This window comes from Manacus candei, unplaced genomic scaffold, assembly GCF_025592945.1.
Source record: "Manacus candei isolate 608988 ecotype Guabito, Panama unplaced genomic scaffold, ASM2559294v1 h1tg000029l, whole genome shotgun sequence".
NCBI lineage: Eukaryota > Metazoa > Chordata > Aves > Passeriformes > Pipridae > Manacus > Manacus candei.
Window position 1 is genome coordinate 2766057 of NW_026138077.1, and position 25647 is coordinate 2791703.

Sequence of the window (25647 nt, forward strand, 5' to 3'; positions counted from 1 at the left end):
CCTTCATTTTGCTGTTACAATCCCCAAAATGCCCTTGGATTCAGGAATTGGGGTGGTCGAGCTTGTGTTCAGGCTTTGAAGGAGTAGCACCTTGAATCCGCAGGTAAAGCCAGGCTGAAGTGTGAGGCAGGACGGGTTCCATGCAGAAAACCAGCAAGTAACTCCAGGTGTTTGTATCTTCTGACACCCTCTTTTCATAGCAGTATAAATAGAGCAGGTGCTGAATAGGAAATGCCAGTGAGACGTGCACTGGAATGGTTGTGTTTGGGAATGATCTTATGTAGTAAGTGAAAAACAATTAGCAGTTCAAATGGTCTTTGAAACTGGTGCACTTTACAGCAGTTTTTTGGCTGAAAGATGTGCTGTGTGGCTCAAATTTCACTTCCAATTCAACTGAAATGTGTGTTGAGTGACCCTCTTGCTCTCAAGAACGAGTATTTTATAGAAATGAAGTAAACTGGTGTCATGGAATTAGCATCAATCTAGTAAATCCAAGCTGTGCTTTAGCTCTTCTGCTAAATTTTCCCAGTTTAAAAAATAAATAAAAAAGAAAAGGCCTCAGTAGTTAATTGTTGACTGAAGCTTAATATCTGTTGAGGCAAATGAGCCATGAAATATTGTGCACGGGCAGTATTGTATCTGGAGTGAGTTTAACATTAAAACAGTATTGCAGTTTTGAACTTGCTGACACAATATGCAGAATCCTTTATTTTGAAATCACCCTGATTGATGCGAAGCTCGGGGAGTGTGGCAGAGGAGGAGTCAGTGCTGTACATAAGGCAAAGCAGACCCAGACAAAACCAGCCTTTATTTTTCTCAGAACCACCCTCTGGGGGAAGAACCTTTTCCTGATATCCAGGCTAAACCTCCCCTGACACAGCTTCATATGTTAAAAAAAATCCAGTATGGATAAAGCAAGTGAAGAGGTTGTGGGTGGCTTCTGGGAGCCGAAGAGGTTCCTTTCTCCTCCACTAGGCCTTGAGTTGGTCTTTGAGGAAGGGTGAAAACCCCCAGACCCTTGTTTTCTGTCTGCTGATCAACAAAAGTCATCTGAGGTGCTCCTTACTGAGGTTTTTTCTAGGGAAATTTTACACCCAATAACACACAGGTCTTCTCCTAAAGCACCCAACAGTCCTTGGCCAGTACTGGAAGGTTTTTGAGTGAATTAGCTACACATTTTTATATATTTCCAGCTGAAGCCGGAGCGATTTTGTTTTCAGATGATAAAGTACAGGTTGGTTCATCAAGAAGAAAACAAAAGCAGTTGTGTATGTTCTGAAAAGGATTATTTAAAAAGATGTGTCTCTGCTGCCCCAAGCAGATAAATCACCATTTTTATGAGCTGTTCAGCTCAGTGTCTACTCAGATGTTGAGCAAACAGCAAAGGGATGTGGTCGTAACTGTCTCTTTATACAGTTGTCTCGTGTGTCTGGGCATGTTCTACATTTATCTGAGTATTTCCCTTGTCTTGAAGATGAAGTTTGCATTTTTTGTGAGTTTTTTAAGGATACGAAACATAATTCCATGAACTTAAGGAAATAGGATTAAACCTGATTATGTCATGTTTGACTCAACCCTTGGAATGGGTCACCCCTTTGAGCCACTGCCCTGACCCACCTTCTGTTACCTCACGAAGCTGCAGGTGTGTGAAAGCCTGAAGGAAATGGGGTATAAAGCCTTTCTAAATGAGTTTCCCAGGACAGATGTGGCACTGGTGATCCCTCCCTGAGCTAAGCACAGTTGCTGCTGCTTGTTCTTGGATCTTTGGGGCAGTCGGAATGCCAGGACATTGGCACATCTTCCCTCAAATCCATCTGTGCATCCCTAGGCCGATGAGGAGATGAGGAGGGACGTTGCACTGGCTGAGTTTGGGGTTATGGGTGTGTTTTGGGGTGTTTCCCTGGCTCTGAAGCAGCTCTGTGTCTGCAAGATGTTAATCCCATATGTGCCATTTCCCTTGGTAGGCAAGGTGAGTCTGTTGAAGGGGATGAAGGAATGTTTTGAAGGTTCCTTACTCTTTTTGCTGCTAATGTTGAGAGGATAATGCTCAACATACAATAACTGCATCTCTGAAGGGCTGTCCTCTGCATTCCTGTTCCTCTGGGTGAACTGGACATCCCAGATACATAAACAGTAACACACGTATTTCTTGTATTTTCCTTTTTTTCTCCTGGTCTAGGAGAGGTTTGAGGAAAGAGAATGGGGTGGGTGTATGGAAGAGTGATGGAGCATTGTGGTGGGCCCTGAGCAACCTGGGCTAGTGGAAGGTGTCCCTGCCCGTGGCAGGGGGTTGGGACAGGATGAGCTTTAAGGTCCCTTTCAGCCCAAACCATTCCATGATTCTGTGGTCTTTGCAGCGTGGAACCAGTTCAGTGTGTCCTGGCAGACAGGTCCCATCATGAAGAAATGCAGGGAGTGTCACCTCCTGTTCAGCAAGTGTCTGTAGTGGGGTCATTGATGCTCATGGTCCTTGACTGGAGTACAAGTTGTAAAGGTAAAGAAAAATGAGGCAATTAGGAAATACTGTTAATCAGAATAACAAAGATGGTGCCCTTCTACTGGAAAGGAAGAAAAAAAGATACTTCCTACCTTGCCCCTACCAAAGTTTGAGGGCCAGAAGTGTAACTGTTCAGCGAAATTAATTTTTCATTCAGAACGCTCCCTTTGATTAAAGAAAATTAAATATAAATCTAAAAATCCCATCGTAGAGCAGGGTTTCTGAGGATGGTTGGCAAAGACCTTTTTGGTCCCAAAATTTCCCAACATGAAGTGTGAATCCTTTCTGCACAATAACATGAACACAGTTTAAGGGAAAAAAAGGAACACACACACACACACACTTTTTTTTTTCCCCCTGCCAGCGTTCCTGGGTTTGTTATTCAGTCGCTGCTGTATTAAATTGGATTTTGTGTCCATCATTATTAAAATGTGAAGTGTGTCGGTCACAAAGCATACATTTCAGGGCAGTTAGCTGAATAATTCTTTTCTTTATTATCCCAAATTACTGCTGAGCTCTGGAGAGGTGAGCAGTTTAGCCAATTATTGCCATTTGAGCTGGATTTGTGGGTGATTAGCTCCTGGTCGAATTCAGTCCTGGCAAGGGCTTTGAAGCCTTGGCTTGTGTGATTTTCACAGCGGTGAGGTAGGAATAGACACGGCTAATGACAGGAAGGTCGCGTGGGTGAGGTGACCTGCGAGGGGGGGGCCCGGGTTTAGCAAATAGGGCATCCACAATAACAAGTGTGTCACTAACCCCGCCGTGCATAATCGGAGTTTTATAGGATTGTTGGAGATGCTGACAGCTCAATTAAAGTGTAACCCTTTGTACCAGATACCTCGGCAGAATGACAGAAATATTACCAACAAAAAAGGGAGGGGGCCACAAGGGAACTGGTTAAAGATCCAGGGTTCTTTTTCTTTCCCCCCTTCATCGGAGCCTGCACAGAACAAGCTGCAAAAAGCATCCATTTGTGAAATAATAGGTTGTCCAGGGGAGGGGTATGGTGCCAAACATGGCTACAAAAAAAAAGCTGCTCTTAAGTGGTCTTCCTGATGTTTCTATGGAAACACTATAGTGTCAGGAGAGAAAGTTAAAATTGGGTTTTAAGCTTTTCATGGTTTTTCTCCCCTTCCACCCCCCCCCACCAAACCCCTACTTGATATGAAATGTGATAAAGAGAATTTCAGGGTCCAGGGAATGGAAGGCAGATTGTCTCCCTAGAAGTTGTAATGCCTGCACCATAATTCCTTATTTTGTGTCACCCACCCGACGCTCAACACCCAGCATTTGTTTCTTAAGGGAAATAACTGTTTTGTTGCCTCTTTTTCATGCCTGACCCTTCAGCCATTTCCCCTGCCATGAACATTTCTGCTGCTGGAGCCTTTCCCAAATTAACTGTGCCACTCAGTCGTGTCTGCTCACACCGAACGTGCTTCCCAGCGTTGTTTTTCCTTAGAGTTCAGTTTGAGGAGCGGTGTTTGTGCTTGGTGTGGATGCAGGGTTCGTTTGTGGCCGTGCAAGAGGCAGGAGTTGAACCAGAGCCCTTGGCATCCTGCTCCCTCGGGCAGTGGGAGGATGATTTGCATCGCGGTGCATTTTGCATCAGTGCTGAGACAGTGTCAGGGAAACCACAGCTGCCAGTGCCAAGGGGTTAATAAACCGACTCCTGCACGTTACTAAGGGCTGGGATTTTTTTTGTCTTTTTTTTTTAACAATCCAGGGTAAGCAGAAGAAGCCTCAGAAGGCAATGCAGGCAGAAACTACGGCAGGGCAGGAAAATATTTTGACTTGCTGGGTGCTGTGCCCTGTTCAGAGTGGTAATCCAGGGTTAGAGTGAGAGACGTGCCAGTCCTTCAATTACCTGTTCTACTCCATAGGGAGGACGTATAGTAAGTGGAGAGTTTGCAGTGTATAAATGTAGCTCAAGGGAAGAGTGCCCTGTTCCCAAAGCTGCCAATCGAGGGAGAACTCAAGAAGTCTGAGGCACATGGTGGGATTGTTGGGGTGGATTGTACAGGGCCAGGAGTTGGACTGGATGATCCTTGTGCGTCCCTTCCAGCTCTGGGTAGCCTGCAATTCCAAGTCTCCTGCTGTGCTGAGTGTCTCTGTCCTTCAGCCATGTGTCCCATGTTGTTTTTTGCCGTGACTGTTGTGAGAACTTCCCGTAAAATCATTTGCTGCCTGTCGGAGGAACTGTGAGCAATCGTTAATCGAGGCCAGGCTGGACGGGGCTTGGAGCAACCTGGGCTAGTGGCAGGGGGTGGAACGAGATGAGCTTTAAGGTCCCTTCCAACCCAAACCAGTCTGGGATTAAAATTAAAAATACAGTAACAGTGAACACTAAGTTTGTTCTTCCCATTTACCATCTCCCTCATGCTGATGTTCCACGCAGGAATTTGGTAGCTGTCCTTTGTTGGAGGTGACAGTTGCCGGGGCTGTGATGCACTGTAAAACTTGCTTCATCAGCACTGGGATTTTTTCAGTACATCTTTCTAATTTTCCTTCGTAGCTTGTGTGCAGAGAGCTTGGAAAATAATGAGTTGGAGGTTGATTGTCCTTCAAGTTTGAGCAAAGCCATTATCTTTTGCTCCAAGTTAGATGTTAGATCCTCTCTGTTCTTTGTCTCCAGATGGAAATTGTGGCTGATCAGCCTCAGCATTAGGTAACCATTCATGGTGTAATTACCTGCTGCACAGTGTTACTGCCTTGTGTTTAGGGAATGTTAAAAGAGAATTGGGTGCAATGTTCTGATTTCATTTTGTCCTAAAAGTGCATAACATAAATTTGCATAGTTTCCTCTGTGTGGAAGCATCTTTGACTTTGTAGTGAAACTGCTGCTACTGTAGAGTCAGGTTTTATGGAAGGGGGGGGGGGGACTTTCCATGTGCCTGGATGCAGTTAAGAATATTTGGGGGTTTTAGGGAATTTTTTTTGCAATGTTATAATTAGATACTGAAGTTGGAGAATATTTGAGGTTGCCTGTTCTCACATGTCTTCAGAGCCACTTCAGTTTCTTGTAGCCTTTGTTTTGTGGTTCAGTTGATCCCCAGTTGTGCCCTGTCACTGTAGGAGATCATAGAATCCCACACTGGTTTGGCTTGGAAGGGACCTTAAGGACCATCCCATTCCACCCCCTGCCATGGGCAGGGACACCTTCCACTGTCCCAGGCTGCTCCAAGCCCCGTCCAACCTGGCCTTGGACACTTCCAGGGATGGGGCAATGACAGCTTTTCTGGGCAACCTGTGCCAGGGCCTTCTCACCCTCCCAGGGAAGGATTCCTTCCCAACATCCCATCTATCCCTGCCGTCTGGCAGTGGGAAGCCATTCCCCGCTGTCCTGTTACTCCAGGCCCTTGTCCAAAGTGCCTCTCCCTCTTTTATAAGCCCCCTTTCGGTACTGGAAGGGAGAGGGATATTTGCTACAGGTTTCCAAGTGTAAAAACTTAAAACAGCTTCATATCTCACTGACCAGAAGACCAAGGAGCATTCCCTTAAATTCCTGGGGAAGAAAAGACCTAACTTTGTGAAACAGCAAAAACAAGTTACATTTGTATGGAAGGATTCCAAATGCTCTGGGAATCTTCAGCAGTTTATTTCCTAGAGGGTTAGTTGTATCCTTCGGTGTGTGCTCAGATTTCATTGTTGAAGTGAGAGCAACCTGGTCTACTGGATGATGTCCCTGCCCATGGCAGAGGGTGGAATGAGCTGAGCTTTAAGGTCCTTTCCAACCTGAACCATTCTGGGATTCTGTGATGTGATGATATGACTGCCATGAGCTTAAATAGACTCTAATGCTGGAAACCTGTTACAGTTAAATCTTCTGGAAGCAAGAAATAACAGTTAAGAATTACTCTCTTGTTTATTATTAGGATGACCTAGACTGGTCCCAGTGGTGCTGGACAGACTGTGCAGAGTTGGCTGGTCATGCAATCCTGGAGGATTCAGCAGCATTTGTTGCCCATGTTACTGCATTTAAAGTGTTTTGTTGTCCAGAATTTATATGTAACAGTTAGTTTGTGATCCTGGCTGAGTGGCTGCCCTTAGCCTTACTTGAGGGAAGATTTTTCTGATGAACTGAGTTTTTCTTTTGTGAACAGGATGCACATGATTCCTAGAAAATTCCTAGCAGTGCTGGCTGCTGATCATGGCTGTGAGAACTACAGACCTGAGTGGAAAATTAGGAATTTACACTGTTAATGACTAAGTGTGAGATTACCTGTTTCATTGTGTCAGAACAGCAGCAGAGTAACAGTGCGGGGTGGGCTAAAAATCAGGGAAGGGAAGAAAGGAGAGGCTGGCAGAAGTTCACACCACAGCTGTGGCAGTGGGATGAACTTCTGAAAGAAATTAGACACCGTTAGAGCCACAGAACGGTTTGGGTTGGATGGGACCCTAAAGATCATCTAGTTCCAACCGCCAGCCTTGGGAGTACCATATTTCCTTGTCCTGAAGGTCCAGTCTTGGCTCTGCTCCCTTCAAAGGCCATTTTCAGGGCTTCTCACCTACCAGCATCTTCGATGGGGCATGAAGCCACTTCGGGAGGCCACTTTTTAAAATGCTGCTAATTTGCTGTTTAAGACCCCGCGTATTTCCATAGAACAAATGTGTGGTTGTGTCCCAGGGGTGCTGGTTTGTGCTCTGAGCTGGCAGGGTTGGCAGTGTCTGCAGCAGCCGGGTTTTGCGAGCTCAGGTGAGCCGGGTGTGTTGTGTGTGGTGCTCCCTTGGCTGGAGTTGGGATGTTGTTTTTTATCCACCTTGACTCCAATCAATGCAGTGCTGGCGGCCTTTCATTAGCTGCTGCTGCTCCCACGGAGCTGTTGGGATGCAGAGCCACTGGCAGTCTGTAACTCGTGCGGGTGCCCCGGAGCTCAGCGGCGTAAGCTGATTGACTCAGTTAAGGCCCCAGCCTCTAACAGCAAATGCAATCAATAAATCTTTGTTGGTAAATAATTGCTATCGAACAGAGTTTTAATATAAATTTATGAGTGGTGTTTTATCACAGCTTGAGGCTACAGCAAGCCACTGAGTGATGGATTTCAGATCACACTTACATTCATTACATTAACTTTGTAAGTTATTTAAAGCTTGTACACTTAACATTGCTTTTGGCTTGCAATGACCTCCTGGGAGTAGACGTAGCACACACATTACTAATAAAGAACTGGTGGAACGTCCAGGCAGCTCCTCTGTTTGCTTTGTGTTCCTCCAGCAAAACCTGGGGAGGGAGGTCCGTGCATTCCAGTTGGAGCCTTTTTCCTCTGGCTCCTTAAAAATACAAGCTGGAGGAGTCTGGTAGGAGAAGCCATTCCTCTGTTAGACACAGAATTGCAATTTTGGAGGGAAGGTGGTAAAAAAAAAGAACTGTGAAATTGTTCCCAGTTTGTGTGGAAATTGGAGGTGTTAAATTCTCAGTGTTGAGCCTGGAGGCTTTGGGTCAGCTACACCCAACTGCAGATGGAAGACTAAGAAATGAAAGGTTTCATGCAAATTAGGAAAAATGATGTTACCAGTTAATAACAACTTGAGGCAGAGATTATTTAGACCAAAAAAAAATGGGTATTTGGAAGTAGGAGATTGCCTGGGTCTCTTACTGCTCAGCTTGGGGACCAAAGGTGGGTTTTGCAGTGTGTTCTGTGTACGTGGGGACCTCTTTGGTGGGGACTGGGGACATGCCCAAGCTGCCTCTCAGTTGCCTCGGAGGTACCAGAGGTCAGTGGGAACCCGTGGAACTCATTTCCCAGGCACAGTATCTGATGTGACTTAGACATAAAGTGACTGAAGGAAAGGGCTTTTTCTTTAAAGGAACATTTCTTGTCATATCAGGGCCATTTATTTTTTTAAAATTTGGTTAATGTTAAAGTGCATTTATAGCTGATATAAACTCCGATTCTAAGACCATTTCTCCAGATCATTCTATAAAATTATCACAAATTGGTGGCCCTGGGGGGGAAAATGTGGCTTATATGGGCTACTTCACTCTATAACACCAAGTTCTTGTATTCAGAGCAGTTTCCTCTCCAGGTACTTTAAGATACCTTTAATTCTCACATAATGTGAAAATGAATGTGTTTGCTATAGGAATGCCTGAAGGAAATGGATTGGGAAACCTGGTTTGTTAGTTAGGCACACAAATAGGTACATCATTCATATCTAATGCTGATCTGGATTTTTTTTTACATCAAGCACAGAATTCCACTTTAAAAGTATGGTGAAACCTCATTTTGAATAAATTTCTTCATTTAGATCCATAGCTAGAGTGTCAGAATTCACACCTAGATAGTAGCAAAGCTTCTGTGTACTAAAAATCATGACCGTGTTAGGTGTTTACTATTTATTGAGTTTATAATTGGCATGAATTGATAATTATGGAAGTAATTACATGTTGTCTGTATGGCAAAGGGACAGTTAAAAGGTGTGAAGTATATAAACTTTATTTTGTTTGAAACTTAAAAAAAAAAAAAAAAGGCAGAGGGGGGAAAAAAAAGATCACCATTGTGTTCCTTACTGCTTTTTTCGCCATTAAAAGGTCTGAAGAACAAACCAGTGCAGGGAAAGTGTAATTTTTGATCCCCACGGCACAGCACTAACTAGAATTGGGTCCCCCTGAACGGCAGCGAACGTGCTGCAGGTGAGGTATGAAAGATGGGAAAGGTGAAGCCACGGATCACCTCCTATAGACAAACAGGCGAGTCAAAGGCAGAAACAAGCTTTCATTTTTTAATAGAAGAAAACAACGTCTGTCCCCACTGGCACACGGTAATTGGGCTGTGCCGCGGGAGCTTCTGTGAGGAGGCGGTGCAGGAGCCCCATTCTCCTTGAAAAAGTTCCAGTTCTGGCAAGGAACAGCACAGGAGAATGAAGATGTGATCCCCAGGCAGCTGGAGAGTTGGGAGTTTGTGCCACTGTGTAATTCAGGGACCCAGCACGAGCTTCTCTCCACGGTCCCATGCACAGGTTGGGTTGAGTTGGGAAGGGTTCCTCTCTGAAGTTGTGTCCCAAGTGCCTGGCCAGGAGCAGGCAGGTGTGAGTGGGGCTTTTCCACTGGGGTCATCCCTGATGTTGCACAGGGAGACTTGTTAGGTTGTATGGAGAGTGGTGAGGGACTTCAGCTGGAAGCTGTAACATCTGGAATTCTGCTTGCTCTGGAGGACTTCTACTTGGGCAGAGCTGGCCTGTGTCCCCTCCTGGCTTTGGGATCGGCTCTGCAGAGACTTCATAAAGCTCCAGGTTTAATGGGAAGACAAACAGCAGAACTTGCTGTCAAGGCTTTAGCCTGCTTTGACAAGAACAGCTCCATGGCAGTTGGAAGCACCATGCTTTTTAGGGCATCTTTCTGTGTTCTGACTTCCCTTTATTTTAATTGCCTTGGCAAATGAGAAGGGAAAAACTCATTTTATGGGGATTAGAGAACTGAAGTTTGTGTTGGTTTAGATTCCTGGTTATGATTCAATGAAGCGTCTGCTTGTATCCCTGGCACTGGTGTATCTGTCCATAGTGTCTCCACGTGGACATTCCAGTAAGACTTTCCATGACCAAAGTACTGTATGATTCCTTAGGAATGCCTTCTGGCTTGGTATTGGACAGCTTTTCCTCCTGAATGGCAAACAGTGAAGCTGCTGATGGAGGCAACGTGCCTCATGGGAGGGGCAGGGGAGGACGAGTAACTGCAGAGGAAAGTGTATCTGAAAATGCTGGCAATGGTGTCTCTTGCTGTGTCTTAAGTAGGTGTGCATTGGCCAGAGAATATTTAACCTTTCCTCTCTCCCCCTCCCAGGGAATGCTGCTGAAGAGGAGTGGCAAGTCTCTGAACAAGGAGTGGAAGAAGAAGTACGTGACGTTGTGTGACAACGGGGTGCTGACCTACCACCCGAGCTTACACGTGAGTACACCATGTCTGGGTGTTCAGCAGCACCAGGCCCTCAGCAAGCAGTGTCAGACAGGGATTTCTTCAGCCCCCTTTGGTGGGGGAACTTCTTTCTCTCTCTTCATTCCCCCCCCTCTCAAAGAACCATAATCTGAAATAAAACTCCCTGGTGCAAGTCTGAGAACAGTCCAGTTCCTCTGAATCCCCTGGGAATGAGGCTCCCTTGTGTCCCAAGAGGCAGCTGAAACAGTCTAAGTCTTTATTTTCTTCTGGTTCTTTTATGGACTTATTGTTGATCCCAGGATTAAAAAACAGAAACCTTTTATAAGAAAAAGTTTCCTAGATGTAGTAAAGAGTGAGGAGAGGTCTTAGTCAGTGTGCAGTGGTTGTGGTTTATTCAGGAGTAGTTCTGAGCAGCCTTTTGGAAATGACTTAGCTATTAAGACATGTTCTACACAGCTTTTCCATGTGGAGACATCTGTTGTCCCAAGGATGCTGTCTGTCTCTCTCAGTGCCTGTGACACAATCCCTGGATATGGATTTGGGGATGGAAGGAGCACAGGGGTCTGACTCAGGACCCCAAAACCCATGGTGTGACCCTCACTAAGGTCTTTATATCTGGTCTTATGTTTTATCATCATCCCATATATGAACATTATAGGGTGGCCACTCATAACATTTTTAGGGCCAGTTGTTCCTAAACCTGTTGGCGACATTTTGAGCTCCCAGGCAATTTTCCATTAAGGAGTGAAAATCAAGGTTTGGATCAGATGCCTTTTTTATAAGCTCTGAGGGTTACAGACCTGCACCTGGAACTGGCAGGAAACTTTTGCTTCGGATGGGTGGTTCTGAGGAGCATGAAACCATGGAATCATTTAGGTTGGAAAAGACCTCCGAGGTCATCGAGTCCAACCATTAACCCAACACTGCTGAAGCACCACTAGACCATGTCCCCAGGTGTCACATCTACGTGTCTGGCCACATGGATGCTGTGCTTGCACCACTTTGCTGTTCCCTGACTGTGGAATATTAGCACTTTCTCTGGCTTGACACAGGATTTCGTAGTCTCGGGTCCTGCCATAACAATGCTTTGCTCTAGTTTCTGATGTCAGATCCATGTCTCTTAAAAACTGTTTAGTAAATTAGATGACAAGTAGCTTCCAGGCAGGTTCCCTCAGAACCCCTTTTCCCTCAGCCCCTGTGTTCTGGAGCAAGGTTTTCACTGCTCCTTTGTGGGATGTAGTTCAAGTCTTTTCTGTCTGATTTGGCCCCTCTTAGTGCCTCTAAATGTGCGTAATTCTGCTGTGAAGTAGTGCTGGAATACCCAAATCATGTATTGGTGTTGCTCCCAGAAGGGAGGCACAGGTGCTGTGTGCCTTTGGGGCAGTCCCCACGGAGCTCCCGACGGAGTTTCCCTGGGATTGTGTTGGCCAGCTCTGTGTCATCAGGAGGAGGCAAGGTGCCATTGTCTGGCCCCTTCCTGGTGTTGTGGAAGGGCTCTATTGTTCCTGGCAGTGCCATGCACGTGTTAGTTTTTCATTGCTCTTGCAGACAATAGAGAACTTCTCCACAGGCTTCCCTGGAGCTGCAGCATCTCCCCCAGAGTGAGAATCCATTGAGGTTACACGTAATTACTTTGAGATTAGAGGTAAATCCATCGGAGGTTAGGAAGAATCCATTTAAAGGAGAAGTAATTACTGGGCTGTAATTGTTTCCCTCCATCCCCCCCCATGCCCCCCCCAGCCCAAGAAGGTGGTACAGGGCTCTGTCTCCGTGCGTGGGTCAGAGGGGTTTCTAACGTAACCACAGATATTTAACTCAGTCACACTCCAGTACAGTTTGTGCTAAACTTAGTAGGCAGGAATGTCACCATTTCCTCTTGGGCATTGCCAGGTGAATGTTTTTTCCCCCAGACAGGACTCTGATAATGTGTTTCTGGTTTGGGTTTGCAAGTTTTTTGTTTTTCGGTAATTCTTTTGTTGCTTTTTTGCACAGCAAAGCCAAAGACACTGCTGAATTTTTAATAGTGTACTTGCATTGCTGTTTGGGATAATTTCTTACGTTGTTTTGAGAAATCAGGGCCTTATTCCTACCAACTATCCCATTAAATAGCAGTGAAGAAAAGAGCTTTTGCTAACCATCTGAAGTCAGTTTCCTAAGCTTGTATAAAGCCTGGCTCTATTCTGACCACTTAGATTTGGGTCGTTTCAAATGTGCAGGCTATTTTAGTTAATCAAAATCTTGCCATTTTAATTCCAGAGTGAATTTTTAATTGGAGCGAAAGGTGGGCCTCTAGTGGTAGCAGGAGAAGTAAATTTAGAAGGTAATTTAGTCTGTCCAGCCTGTGGTTTGAGTCAGAACATAACACCTGCGTTGGGAGGACCAGTTTCAATATTTAATGGCTGAGAGCAAGCACTGTATTAAATATTGCTGGAGGTTTGGCCACAGGTGGATCAGTTGTCTCTGTCAGATCGGTCAGTGGCGGCTCAGGCACGAAGGAGAGTTCTTAGCCTAGAAAATATGTATTGCAGGAATCGGGAGTGACATCCTCCTTGAAAGGACTGGCTACAGAATGAAAGGTTTTGGGGTGGGGAGTGAAAAATCAAATGAGGCCCTTTCTTGCAGAGGAGGTGTCCCTGGGAGGGTCAGGCCTGTTTGGCAGGGCAGCGCATTGAAATGAGGGCGGCATTGTGCCAGCTAAATGAGGGACTGCTGATGCCACCAGGTTGATGTTTGACACAATAGCTCAATCCCTGTCCTTTCTTTTCAAGGAAGTGGGGGGAGAGGAAAACGGGGAAAGAAAAATATATGTACATAAGCACCCTACTGTTTTCTGACTTGGTCATGTCAGGTTTTTTCAAGAGCCTCAAACCTTCCCGTCCCTGGGGAGGCTGAGGAGCTCTGCCGACAGAAAATGGTGGGGATAATGAGAGAGAACTTTGACCCTCAGGCTTCAAAGTTCACCAGAGCTCCCTATTCATCTTGGGCTTCTGGAGCAGAGCCATGGAGGGGATGACTAAAATTCTGGCCGGCAAATTCCACGTCAGCCTTCCCAAAGGGTCCCGGGGGAATTTGTTGCGGCATCTCTTGGCTTTTAATGGCAGAATGCCATGAGCGAGGGCTCCCGGAATGTATTCACCAGGATACCTGCTGGGCAGCACTGCTGCTTTATCTCAGCTTCTCCTGATGAATAGCTGAGCGTGTTTCACCACTGTCTGTCTGCCAGAGGTTGCCATCGTGCCACAGGGCAGCACGTGACAAAGCTTTGGCTGTGGATGTCCATTTTCTGCTCTTGTATCTTCATCATCATTATCTCTGCCCCTCATTTATGAAAAGAAGAAAGGGGGGAAAAAAAGGCTGAAACCAGCCTTTTTGGTAAGAGCAGTTTACCCCTTTGTATATTGTCTGGTTTAGATTTGATTTCAAATAAAAGCACAGTGCTTTTCAAATAAAAGCTTCCTCCTTGTGGGGGAAGAACAGCTTCTTAAATGAGTGAGAAGGAAGGTGTCATGCCCATATAGAACACATCTGGTACATAAACCCCTTGTGTCTACACGGCAGGGTTGGTGTTTGCTTGCTGCAGTCTTTAACCTTCCTCCTCACTGGTCTGGGGATTGTAACTGTGATCCAGGGGGGGAAATATATCTTTATTTCCTTGAAAGGTGTGCAGATTCACCTGATCTGCCCGACTCATCCAAGGGGAGCCACAGTTCCAAACCCTTCCTTAAATGCAGTGCTGGCTGGGTGAGCAGCATGAGCCCCCTTGGAGGGAGCACCAGCAGTGCTGTTCTATCCTCAAATATACTGGATGCTTTGTTTTAAAAAGGCAGCATTTCAGCCCGGTAAGGAGTCAGATCCAACAGCAGGTTAAACTTTGTGCAGGAGCTTCAACAATAAATTATATGGACGCATCTTCTCAGAAAACCCTAAAAAACCCCAGACCCTGTAAAATTCTTTTAAGACTTCAGGTGTCATTTGAGCTTTCTTTGCTTGGCCATTTCCTCCAGGAAAAGTGGTCTCAGTGAGAAATGGGAGGCTGTTGAGAATGTCCTCTGTGCGGGTATCTGAAGTGTTGTGGCTCCATTCACTTTCCTCAGGTCCCACAATACTCAGTGTTTTTCTCAGAGCTGCAGTTGACATTTTGTGTTGTTATCAGCTCTTACATGATTTTCCCGAATTATTTGGGAACAGAAAGCCTGCTTGCAAATCAAGTATTCCAACTCTCCTCATGTTTCAGAGAGCAGTGTGGTGGCCACTCGGCACTGGGAGCTGGGTCCAGCCTTCCCAGTCAGGAATATCTCCCCCCCAGCCATCGTTTCAGCTCAGCCTTGTTTCCAGGGCTGCATTACCTCAGGCAGTTCAGTAGCTCCCAAGTGTGTTGTTTGTGTTGCTTGAACAGAAATATTCGTGCTCTTACATATTTCTAGAATACCATCCTGTGTGCCTGTTTTTCCCCCCTGGTTTTGCTTCCCAGGAATGTAAAGCTGGATATTAGCTGGCTCTGGAAGCCCTTCTAACTGACCTTTCCTATCAACAGCTAATCCTCAGATTAGGCTTTGGTAAACATAGACTTGGACTGACAAAAAGAGGTGTCCAAGGCCAGGTTGGACACCTGCTTGGAGCAACCTGCTCTAGGGGAAGGGGGTGGAATGAGATGAGCTTTGAGGTCCCTTCCAACCCAAACCGTTCCGTAATTCTGTGTTATTTTTCACATAAGATGTAGCTCTGCCTCCTGAAAGAGTAGTGAGCAAAGCAAATGCCGCAGAGCTACAGTTTGAGTATTGATGAAGATAAATCAGGAGCATGTATAAGTTCTTATTGTAGTTACTGTTGCATCCATTAACATGCCTAAAACATTGGTTAGGATAGAAAAAATGAATGATAGGCACAGTTACAAAATCTGTGTATAGTAATTGCTGATTACCATGATGGTGATGAGATGGTGATCTTAGTACCCACCACAACTTGCATTCTTCCTGGAAGCCTTTTCCTCAAAGCCGTATTCAGAGCAACATTCTCCTTTCTAACAGTATTACTGACATTTCCCAGAGCTTTCCTTTCTTAATTATTACATGTTTTGTTTATATATGATTTATGTGGCTTGTAGCAATAAGTAGAGGATAACCAACCTTTATAGAAAAAATAGGTGCTAATCAAGCTGCTGTCACTTTTTTGGGGGTAAAGATACCAAACATGAAACAGCAGAAGAGGCATCTATGAAGTGGTGTGGCTGTACAGATCGCTCGGTCCTGTTAGAACTTCCTGGGAAGCTTCTTTATTATTTTCATGGGAATGATGCAATGGAGTGAAGATCAACTTGGGAGAAAAATGTAAAACTGAAGATCTTAGAATCACAGAATCTCCTGAGTTGGGAGGGACCTACAAGGTTCGTCCGCTCCAGCTCTCATTCCCAGTCTGTCTGTACATCCAGGGTTGTCCCATCCCAGGTGCAGAATTCCAGCACTTGTCTTTGTTAAACTTCATGGGGTTGGTGATGGCCCATCTCTGATGCGTCGAGGTCTCTCTGCCCTAGAGGGAACCGACAGTCAGTAATGTGGCAACCACAGCACTGCTGTGGCAGAGCTGTGCAAACTTGGAGCAGACGCACATTTCAGCATCATATCCGTCTGCTCTCTCTTCAGAAAGTCAAGGAAAATTCTTGGGATCAGAATGAGTTGCAATTTAAATGGCAAAAGCCAAGCCATTAATTAGTCAGGGGTGTTTATAAGATGAGAGCTTCCTGTCCAGCCAAACGAACTGCTGTGGGTGTAAATGCTTCATAAATTACTCAGGATGGTAAAACTCTGGTTTGTCTTTTACAGCAGCTCTCTTTACAAAGGCTTAATGAGAGGCAAAGTGCAGAGGGAAGAATTTTCTTAAAATTTTATGGAAATGAGTGATCCATTTACAGAAAGATCAGTGTTTTGTTGCTGTTGTGTTCCAAGTGTTGCCCCAGCTTCATCCCCTGCCCCCGAAACATTGATGGAGCAGATAAACACTGCAGTATAGATATAGGCAATGCTTTTTATTACTGAAATTTAATGTTCTTGATTCCCAATGTGAATAAAACAGATTGGTGATGACCTTCTTTTTGCCAGGACACAGCGCTTTAGGGTGATCAGTGGTTTCCAGAATGCCTTTTCATTCCTCTGTTCTCCTCAGAAAATAACATTTCATTGCTTTTCTTAAGATTAACTATGTATTATGAAGCTGAGTGGCATTACCCCCGTGTTTATATGCGAGGGGGGGTGGCTAATTCCCCAGCATCATTTGATGAGTATATTCCACCGTGGCTCGTAACCCGGCGGTCGGTCCGTGGCTCAGGTCCTTCCTGGGAAGCAGGAGGGTGAGGGCTTGGGAGACTTTTGTTTTTTCTGAGGTGTGCCTGTGGCCCCAAATGGAAACCAATCAAGGAGCGATTTATGTTCATTAAGGGCTTGTCAAAACTGAAAAATTTTCTAATCAACAGCAGTGTGGCGGCAGCCCCTCCATGGCTGGGAGTGTCGCCTCGGCGGCAGCGGCTATTTGCCTGTTACAACTCTAGGCTAGGAATCCACTGATGATTACATTAGGCTAAGCTGCGAAGTAAATGAACCATGGCTTATTTAGGTGCAACTAGCTTCAGTGTAGTCCTGCCCCGCAGGGCACTTTATAGCATTTTATGGCTTTAAAATTAGTGTAGCTTCCCATTTGCTGCAGGGTGCTGCATGTTATGCCTTTGAACTCAATAAGCAAAGGGAAGGGGGCCTTTTGTTTTTTTTCTTCTCCCCCCCTCCCTTCCTTTTCTTCTTTTTGCAGTTTAGCAATTTTGTTTTGCATCTTTTCCAGACGGTGTTTCGCCATAAAAATGTCTGACTGCCACAGAGCTGCACAAAAGTCAGGGCTCCTTCCGTTTCCTGCTCTGCTCCCGTTTCAGGGAGAAGAGGGTTTGGCTGTTGCTGATGAGGGTGAACAATAGCTTTTGTGGGTCCTATAGGTCATCTCACAGGATTGGAATTGTCTTTCAAAAAATACGCTGCACTCAGTCTTTAAAACGTCATCCAGAGGTGCAACCATAAACTTTCTTTTCCATAATAATTTTTATTGCACCTCAGATCAGGAAACACTATTTCAACCTCAGTAAGTGGAGCCTTAGGAGTGTTATGCCCAATTGAATGGTGGGGGGAAACTGCCGTGAAGTGCAGGTGGTTTTTATAGAATCATGGAATGGTTGGGGATGGAAGGGACATTAAAGCTCATCTCATTCCACTCCCTGCCTTGGGCAGGGACACCTTCCACTAGAGCAGGTTGTTCAGAGCCCCGTCCAACCTGGCCTTGAACACTTCTAGGGATGGGGAAGAAGCTCATCAAAAGCACAGTGTAAACCAGGGACAGAACTGGGAAGGATTCTAGGCCTGGACCTTTTCCTTGGAAAAACAAGCTTCTGGGAGATTTGAATAGCTGAAAAGGAAAAAAAAAAATGTGATATTCATAGCTGTGTACTGTTATAGCCACGGGAAGTCACTGCTCTCAGAGGGTCTCTCCTTTCATATCTTGTGGGAGAAACATGTGGGGAGACCCTCTAGGAGGGAGCAGGTAGTTTTTTAAATTTCAGTGTTATGACACATGGCAATGCCCAGGTGGGTGGTTTCAGTGTGAGCTTTGAAACCCTTTCACCCAGTGCCACGATGTGAAACCTTTTTGATATCCATGGTTTTGATAACTAACCTGAGCCATGCCTTTAAGCTAAGGATGGCCCTAGGGAGCAGCCATGCTCTATTGATAGGACAGCGGGGGATGGCTTCAGCTGAGGGAGGATAGATTTAGATTGGATATTAGGAGGAAATCCTTCCCTGGGAGGGTGGGGAGGCCCTGGCACAGGTTGCCCAGAGAAGCTGTGGCTGCCCCTGGATCCCTGAAAGTGTCCAAGGCCAGGTTGGACGAGGCTTGGAGAAGCCTGGGCTAGTGGAAGGTGTCCCTGCCCACGGCAGGGGGTGGGATAGGAAGGTCTCCTTAAGGTCCCTTGCAGCCCAAACCATTTATTGATGATAATTCTATGCTGCCACATGCTCAGTGGTCCTTTAGTGAGGTATTTGAGATGGCTGTGATAGACCTGAACGATGTGAGTTTGTGTCCCAGCTTCATGGAAGCAGCAGCCAGCACATTCTGCCTTTCCCTCAGTCTGATCCATGTGTCCCTCCTGCCCGAAAACGGGGCCAAGCAGGCGGCAGCAGCCCTGAGTGTGGCTGTGGAAGTGGAGATGTTTGCCTGCTGTCAGTGTTCTGGGCCGGAACCACCAGGTAGCCTGGGTTCAGCTCGTGGCCCTCGGCGGAGCGTCTTCTCCAGCTCTGAGGGCCGTCAGAAGTCACTGCGGTGTGTGGCAGCAAATTTAACGACCGCTGGTGCTCAGAAATAAAAAGGGGCCCCCGAAATAGCAGTGACTGTTTTTGGTGGGTCTGTTTAGAAAACATGATCATACCCATTTGCTCAATTTGCATGTCTGAAAGGCTTCTGCTCAGTTAATTGGTGAAATTAATTTCTGCTGTTGTAAACAGAGAGCTGTATTAAGAGCAGAACTGAAGTAATTTTACTTTACATTATTCTGTGTCATGGCACATCGTTTCTTTCTTACTCAAGGCAATTCATTTCGTAGTGCTGTCAAGTGATACTTGGTGTCATCTTCAGTCAGTGCAGCGGTTTTGATTTTCCCCTGATGTTTTAGCAGTTTGTTTAGTCAGTAGATAATGGTCAATGGCCTTGAGTAGTCAAATTAACACCTCTGCGGCACCGCACGGGAGCCGCTGCCGGTGACCTGGGGATGAAAAGCGATGGGAATGGACGCGGGGAGCGCGTTTTGGGGGATCACTGATGGATCGGTGCGCTGGCGGCGGCGGCATCGCCCCACAGCTGACTAAGATGGAGCTGCCAGTTCGCGCTGACCGCGGGCCATCCCCTGCGCGGGGACGGGGCCCGGCTGAGGGGCCGCGGCCTGCCCGGGGCCGGAGGACGCTCCGATCCGATCGCTCCGGCTCCCGCCCGCCCTGGGAGCCGCGGACGCCGCTGATTTGATTCCTCGCCCGCCGTTCCTGCAGGGAGCTCCGGGGCCCTGCCGGCTGTGTCCCCCCGCCGGGGGGGCCCTGCGAGGCAGAGCTGTTGTCAGCCAGCCCCGGTCCCCCCGCCACGGCTCGCGATTGCTGGCAGGTTCCTCTCACTGCACCTCATTTGCATCTGGGACATCAATTAGCATGTTTGTTGAGGCTAATTGAATGAAACTCAATCATAGCTCTTAATTGCTTGACTATGTGAAAAGAAATCACATTAATGCAGCTAATTAAGTGTATGGCGATAGATGCAACATAATTAGGAGCGAAATGTAAAAAACAAGCGATGGCGAAGGTGTGGGGACCAGGGCACCAGCTTCTCCTCTCAGCCACATGTTTGGGGAGGGGTCCCTCGCCTTTGCTGCTTGCTTTATTTTTTTTTTTTTCCCCCTGCCTTACTGAGTGATGAACACGGACAAGTCGAGAAGAAAAATGCAAATGGATTCACAATTACTACTTTTTCAAGCTGTTGAGGGGCAGAAGATGGCACGTCTGGGGTGGCCCACTGTTGAGTGGGCTCTAGGGACTTGTTAAGTGCTGTTTAAAAGTACTTGGCTTTGAATTACCCTCATGCCTTGTTAAAGGGTTTTTTCCCCTTTTTTCTCGGATCAGCATTTTCTACAACTAACATCTCGGGGAGTTATCTCTGTACCATTTGCATATCAAAATCTGGCTTGCTGTCTTCTCTTTAACACAGCATATTCCAGATGACAGCAAGACCCTCATCTGTTCTAATCTGATCAAACCCTCCATTGCGCTTCTGAAGCCGCCACATTATTTTGTAGTTTGAAGTTCTATTCCCCGAGCGGGATCTGACGGAGCTCCCTCCGCCGGCTGGGAATGTGGGCCTGGCCCCCCTCCTCGGGGGGGATGCACAGATTATCGCTATGCATCCTGCACACAATGAAAGAGCCTTTATTATTTACATTTGATATATCCCCATAAATATTTAAGCTGACATTAATATCTACGTGGCATCTGTTGTGCTCGGGCACTTTGGTCTAATAACGGTGCGGCTGCAGCGCATTTATTTTCTGTTTGCCAACATTCACTTGCTCTCTCAAATGGTTTATAGCTCACCTTAAACCTGGTTCAATCCCAATTAAAAGGGCTTTAATATTGCCCTGTCACATCTCACGAGCTGGCAGGGAAGTCGTACATGCCTTTCATCTGAAGAATCTGGAATAAACACCTCCTTCTGCAGTGGAAGTGGAGCGCTCTGTGGTTGTACATGAAATAAAACATGTCTATTAGAAAAGAGCACGTGCCGAGTTTTAGTCACTCTCTGATTAAGCCTCATTTTAGAGCCCATAAGCAATAAATGCTCAATTATCTTGTGCTTATTGTATTTTAATTTGCGAAGAACTGACACCGAACAAGAAAGTTCCGCCAACTTGGTAATTTATGGATGAAACGCTTTTGTTCGTCTCTGTCTAACACCTAGTAAAGGAATTTTCCTTAATGGATTGCCTTTGTTTCTTTTGGCAGCAGAGCTCTGCGTCCTCTCCCCAGGAATTGCTCAGGCCCCACCTTTTACTGTTAATACTTCTCAGCTAGGGAGAAATAAGCTGATGTGATGGCTTAGTCTGGGGGGTTTATCACAGATTACTGTTAACTGGGAAGAAATTAATGCTGGTCCCAGGTTTTTGATGGATTTTGAGCAGAATATATAATTTGCATTGTAAAAGCTGCCAAAGTTGAAAGAATCTTGATGAGGGAGCTGATTGTTCCCTGTACTGTGGCAGCAGTGATACAGGTTTGGGGTACACTCGGGAGTTTTCGTGTGAAATGGGTGCTCTGGTGGTGTCCAGGTCTGTGCAGGCAGTCTGTCATCTAACATCTGTCATCTGGCTGACTCTTGCCCTGATGACTTGGACAAGGGGGAGTTACATCTGAGCTCATGCAGGTGCCCACGGTGTCACCCAGGTCTCTGCGAGGCGATCAGGTTCTGTCTGAAAAGGAATTAAGACTTTTTGCCTCCCCACAGAAGTGGCTCAGGAATACCATTCCCCTGGTCTCCAGCTTAACTCAAGAACTTCAGCCCAGATCTTTTCCCAGCCAGTTCATACTGCTGTTCTCCTCTTGGGATATTTAATCGTGGAATCACAGACTGGTTTGGGTTGGAAGGGACTTTAAACACCATCCTGTTCATCTGCTGCCATGGGCAGGGACACCTTCCACTAGCCCAGGTTGCTCCAAGCCCCATCCAAGCTGGCCTTGGACACTTCCAGGGATCCAGGGGCAGCCACAGCTTCTCTGGACAGCCCAGATATCCTTTTGTGCAGTGATCTTGTCCCTTTTCACCCTTGATTTTGCTCTCCTGTGTGTCCCCTCTTGCATGTCCTCTGTAAGACACCATCTCTTTTGTTTCTTTTAGTGCCCTCATAGTTGTTCCAGTTTCAGGCACTTTTTCTGGAATGTGAGTAACCACAACCTTGTGTACCAGGAAATGAGAACTTTGGTGTCTTGTGGTGTCATTCACCATCTCTCCTGGAAATATCTCTGCTGAATGTATCCCAGGATTGCAGCCTTAGTGGCTGTCTGACCTTAATCAATTGCTTTCTGATAAAAACACCATTTTTATGTGTCTATTTGCTCTTACATTTCTTTCCCCATTTGGGCTTTCCAAACAGGAATTAGCAAAAGCCTTTTCCAGGTCTGGCTCCCAGCTTTTAGTGTTTCCTCTAATCAGATGCAATTTGCATGCCTTTTTCCCTTCTGTGATTTCTTGTGTGGGTGGAGGAAGGGTCTCATATTCTAAGGAAGCAAAGTTGGAATTGGCCAAACCTTATGTGCTGGTGCCCTTTTGTGCCTGCTGGTCCACTTCAGCCAAATTTGAGGAAGAGATAAGGGCACAACACGCTGGCAGAGAGGAGGCACAAGTAAATGTGCTCGTGAGGGACACTCAGCTTTGTTATCTCTGTTTGGGACCTTCTAGCTGGTGAACTCCTACATGTAGCTCAAACCAGACTCCAGCTGGTAGTTTGAGGGTGTAGTAGAAAGCTCCAGACTTTTGGGATTAATTGTAGTAGCAAGGGATTATCAAGAAAAATGGAAGGAAGGGGAAAACCATACAGTGGGTGCTGTCAGTGGATGTCGGGCCAAAGTCTTATGGAACCAGGTTTGTTAATTCTGTTGCTTATAGAACTCCCTGTTTGATGTTGGGGTTTGGGTCTCTCTTGCCAGGACTATATGCAGAACGTTCACGGGAAAGAAATCGACTTGCTGAGAACCACTGTGAAGGTCCCTGGGAAGAGGCCACCCCGAGCCACGTCAGCCTGTGCACCCATTTCCAGCCCCAAAACCAACGGCCTCTCCAAGGACATGAGCAGTTTACACATCTCACCAAATTCAGGTAAGAGAGCACCGTGGTAGGGAAAAAATGGGAAAAAACGGCATTTCCAGTGCCTGCAGGCAGTTGTTGTATGTGACTGGGGTGGGGATGGTGTCTGGGAATAGTGTCCAAGGCCAGGTTGGACGGGGCTTGGAGCAACCTGGGCTAGTGGAAGGTGTCCCTGCCCGTGGCAGGGGAGTTGGAACTAAGTGGTCTTTAAGGTCCCCTCCAATCCAAATTGTTCCATGATTCTGTGATTCCACTCATGTGGAACTTTTCAAGCCCTGGCTGCTGGTCTGTCCTGCACAAGAGGTTCTGAGGAGCCTTCAGTGTCTGTAATTGTGTATTTGTTACCTTATACTTGCCAAAACCCTACCTACTTTCACAGAAATTAACAAAGAATTGATGATCTATTAGGTCTAGTACTTAGGAAAAACAAATGCTGTATGATTTGAAAGGGCTCTTTATGGCTTCCTGGTGGGATCTACAGCCCTCTTTCCACTTTTAGAAGGATTCATAATTTGGACTTTCCAAGAGCAAGATTCTTCTGTAGAAAGCTGTTCTAATTAGTTTATGGAAGTAGTTTATAGCTTCTTGAGAGCTCTAAACAAAGAAGTTTATTGTTCCCTGAAGTACTTGTCCATACAGCTGAGTGGATTTTAAAAAATTGCATTAAGAGAAAACATTTGTGACAATTTGTCTTGTGAAATGTGCAGCTTATACAAAACTCCTAATGGTCTATTGGAAGTTCTGTCAGCATGTTTGGGATGGTGTCCATAAAGTGCTGAGTGCCTTTTGCATTTATGATTAACACAGACCCCTCCAGCGTGTGCCAAAAACCCATCCACACACACTCCTGTCCCTGTGCAGCACCCACTGGGAGCAGCAGCCGTGGGAAGGAGCTCGGTCAGCTGGATGTTCAGGAGTCTTCACTTGAATGGTGGTGGTTACCTGATGCTTCACAGAATCCCAGAGTGGGTTGGGCTGGAAGGGACCTCAAAGATCATCTCATTCCAACCCCCAGAGCTTCAAGTCAAGGTGTAATTCCCTGTGTGTTTGCAGTGTGTGTTCCCCTGTATTAGGAGAATTAGGAGAGTTTGATCTCTTCCAAATGGGAATGCTGCTGGTTGAGATGGATTTTGGAAGTGGTGCCACTGAGCAGACACCCCTGCAGTTTGCTGTTTAATTTAGATGACTGGGTGCAGGGAGTGCTTTTCTTTTTCAATATATTTTGTAATTTAGGGAAGAAAAGTGCTGGGCTGAGTCAATAAAGCAGGGGTAAGATGTTCCAATTAGAGATTTCTGCTTTTAAGTCATTTGAACACAGGCAAAAATTACTTGATTGCTCCAGAGAGGTACATTTTTGAAAACATATTCAGAGATATGTGATAAAATAAATTTATAGCATGGAATTTTCATGGGTTTGCTTATGCTTAGATTGCCAGGTCAGAGGGATGCTTTCCATGACAGTGCAGAGCAGACAGCTCTCCCTGGCAGGGGTGGAAGCACCGTGTGTCTGTCCTGGCCAGCCTGAGGTTTGATCACACTGAGGCAAATGCATCAGTCCAGAAAGTGCAAATGCTGGAAAACAGCTCTACTTTTAGGTAGTGGGTTTCAAATAACACTGTGGGAGTAGTTGAAGCTTCTGTCCTCTCTCTTGGCTTCTTCATCATGTTGCTTAGAAATACTGAAAGACTTTGCTGGTTTTGATGCCTGGTCAGCATCTGCTGCTTGTTACTGGATTAAAAGCAAACATAAAAAGTAACTGCTCATCAGGAAAGTATTACTTAAAAAAAGCCAAATGAAAATGAAATTAAGAAAGTAGTAGGACACGCTGGATCTGAGAAGTCCCTGCCAGCAGCTCAGCTCTGCATCAGTCCATGTGTCCCTCCCAATGTTCTCGTGTTCAGGTGAGGCTGAAGAGCTGCATCGCAGAGAGGGATTTTAAAATAGGGGAATATTAATACTGAAAAAAAAAAAAAAAGACACTGTCCCAGTCTGTGCCTGGTTTGCTACTCTGACTCTTGCTGTGGTCAGGTATTTTGGTCACAGCTGCTGTTGGGTGGGAGACCTGTAGGTACTCGGTGCTCGATTCTGCTGATGTATCTGCAGTTACCTGTCATGCAGCTAAAGACACCTGCAAATTACCCCTTCCAGGCTGTGCTGCTGTCTCAGAGCTTTTCCTGGGAAAATGTTGTCTTCAGCTTGCGTAGGGCTTGAAAATTGATTACAGGGCTGAACTCGTTACTGGTTTTTCACAGGGAGGTTTCTGTACACGGATCTGTGCATGGATGAGGCTTGAACCACACAGAAAGAATCAGCACTTGCTGTTTTTAGTTTTAGGCCTGTAAATTCACTATACTCTCGTTGTTGCACGTTACCTCTTCCCCAAAGCAGTCACATAGTGCTTATATTAAATGATGTCTTCATTTAAAGACTTTGATGGTCAGTTAAACACTGTTTGGAAGCTGCCCCTTAAGGATGGATGTCAGTGCCAACTTGGCCAACAGATCTATAGATTAGATGCCTGTTGGATTGCCTATGACTGACGTGTTCTAAATTAATTTTTCATGAGTGCTCAGCAGATAGTTTTCTCTGGCTCTTAGTGGAGTTTCTTGTAATTCATCTTTCCCAAGGTGCTTCCCATAGCATTGCTATGAGCAGGGTAGAAGGAATGAGGTTCCTCAGGGTGATGCTGTGAATTCAGGAAGGGCAAACTCAGTTATTTGGCAATCCAAGTTGTGACAGCCAAGCAGGAGGTGCAAGGTTTGCTGTTAGGTTTAATTGCCATAGGGGTCACACGCAGAAGGTGAAGTTTAAAAGTACATGGAATTTTGTCGTGCTTTGTGGCATTTCTGGTCTGAACATT

At 45.9% G+C, this 25647-nt stretch overlaps 1 protein-coding gene across 10 annotated transcripts in view; it reads left to right on the top strand.

The window, feature by feature from the left end:
• Positions 1–25647, top strand: part of LOC127472607 (arf-GAP with GTPase, ANK repeat and PH domain-containing protein 1) — a 314949-nt gene that overhangs the window by 176368 nt on the left and 112934 nt on the right. For all 10 annotated transcript variants that reach the window (XM_051791074.1, XM_051791078.1, XM_051791075.1 and 7 more), the window contains 2 exons: positions 10275–10379; positions 22631–22799. In XM_051791074.1, coding sequence (XP_051647034.1) covers positions 10275–10379; positions 22631–22799 — 274 coding nt within the window. The remainder of the gene's footprint in view (positions 1–10274; positions 10380–22630; positions 22800–25647) is intronic.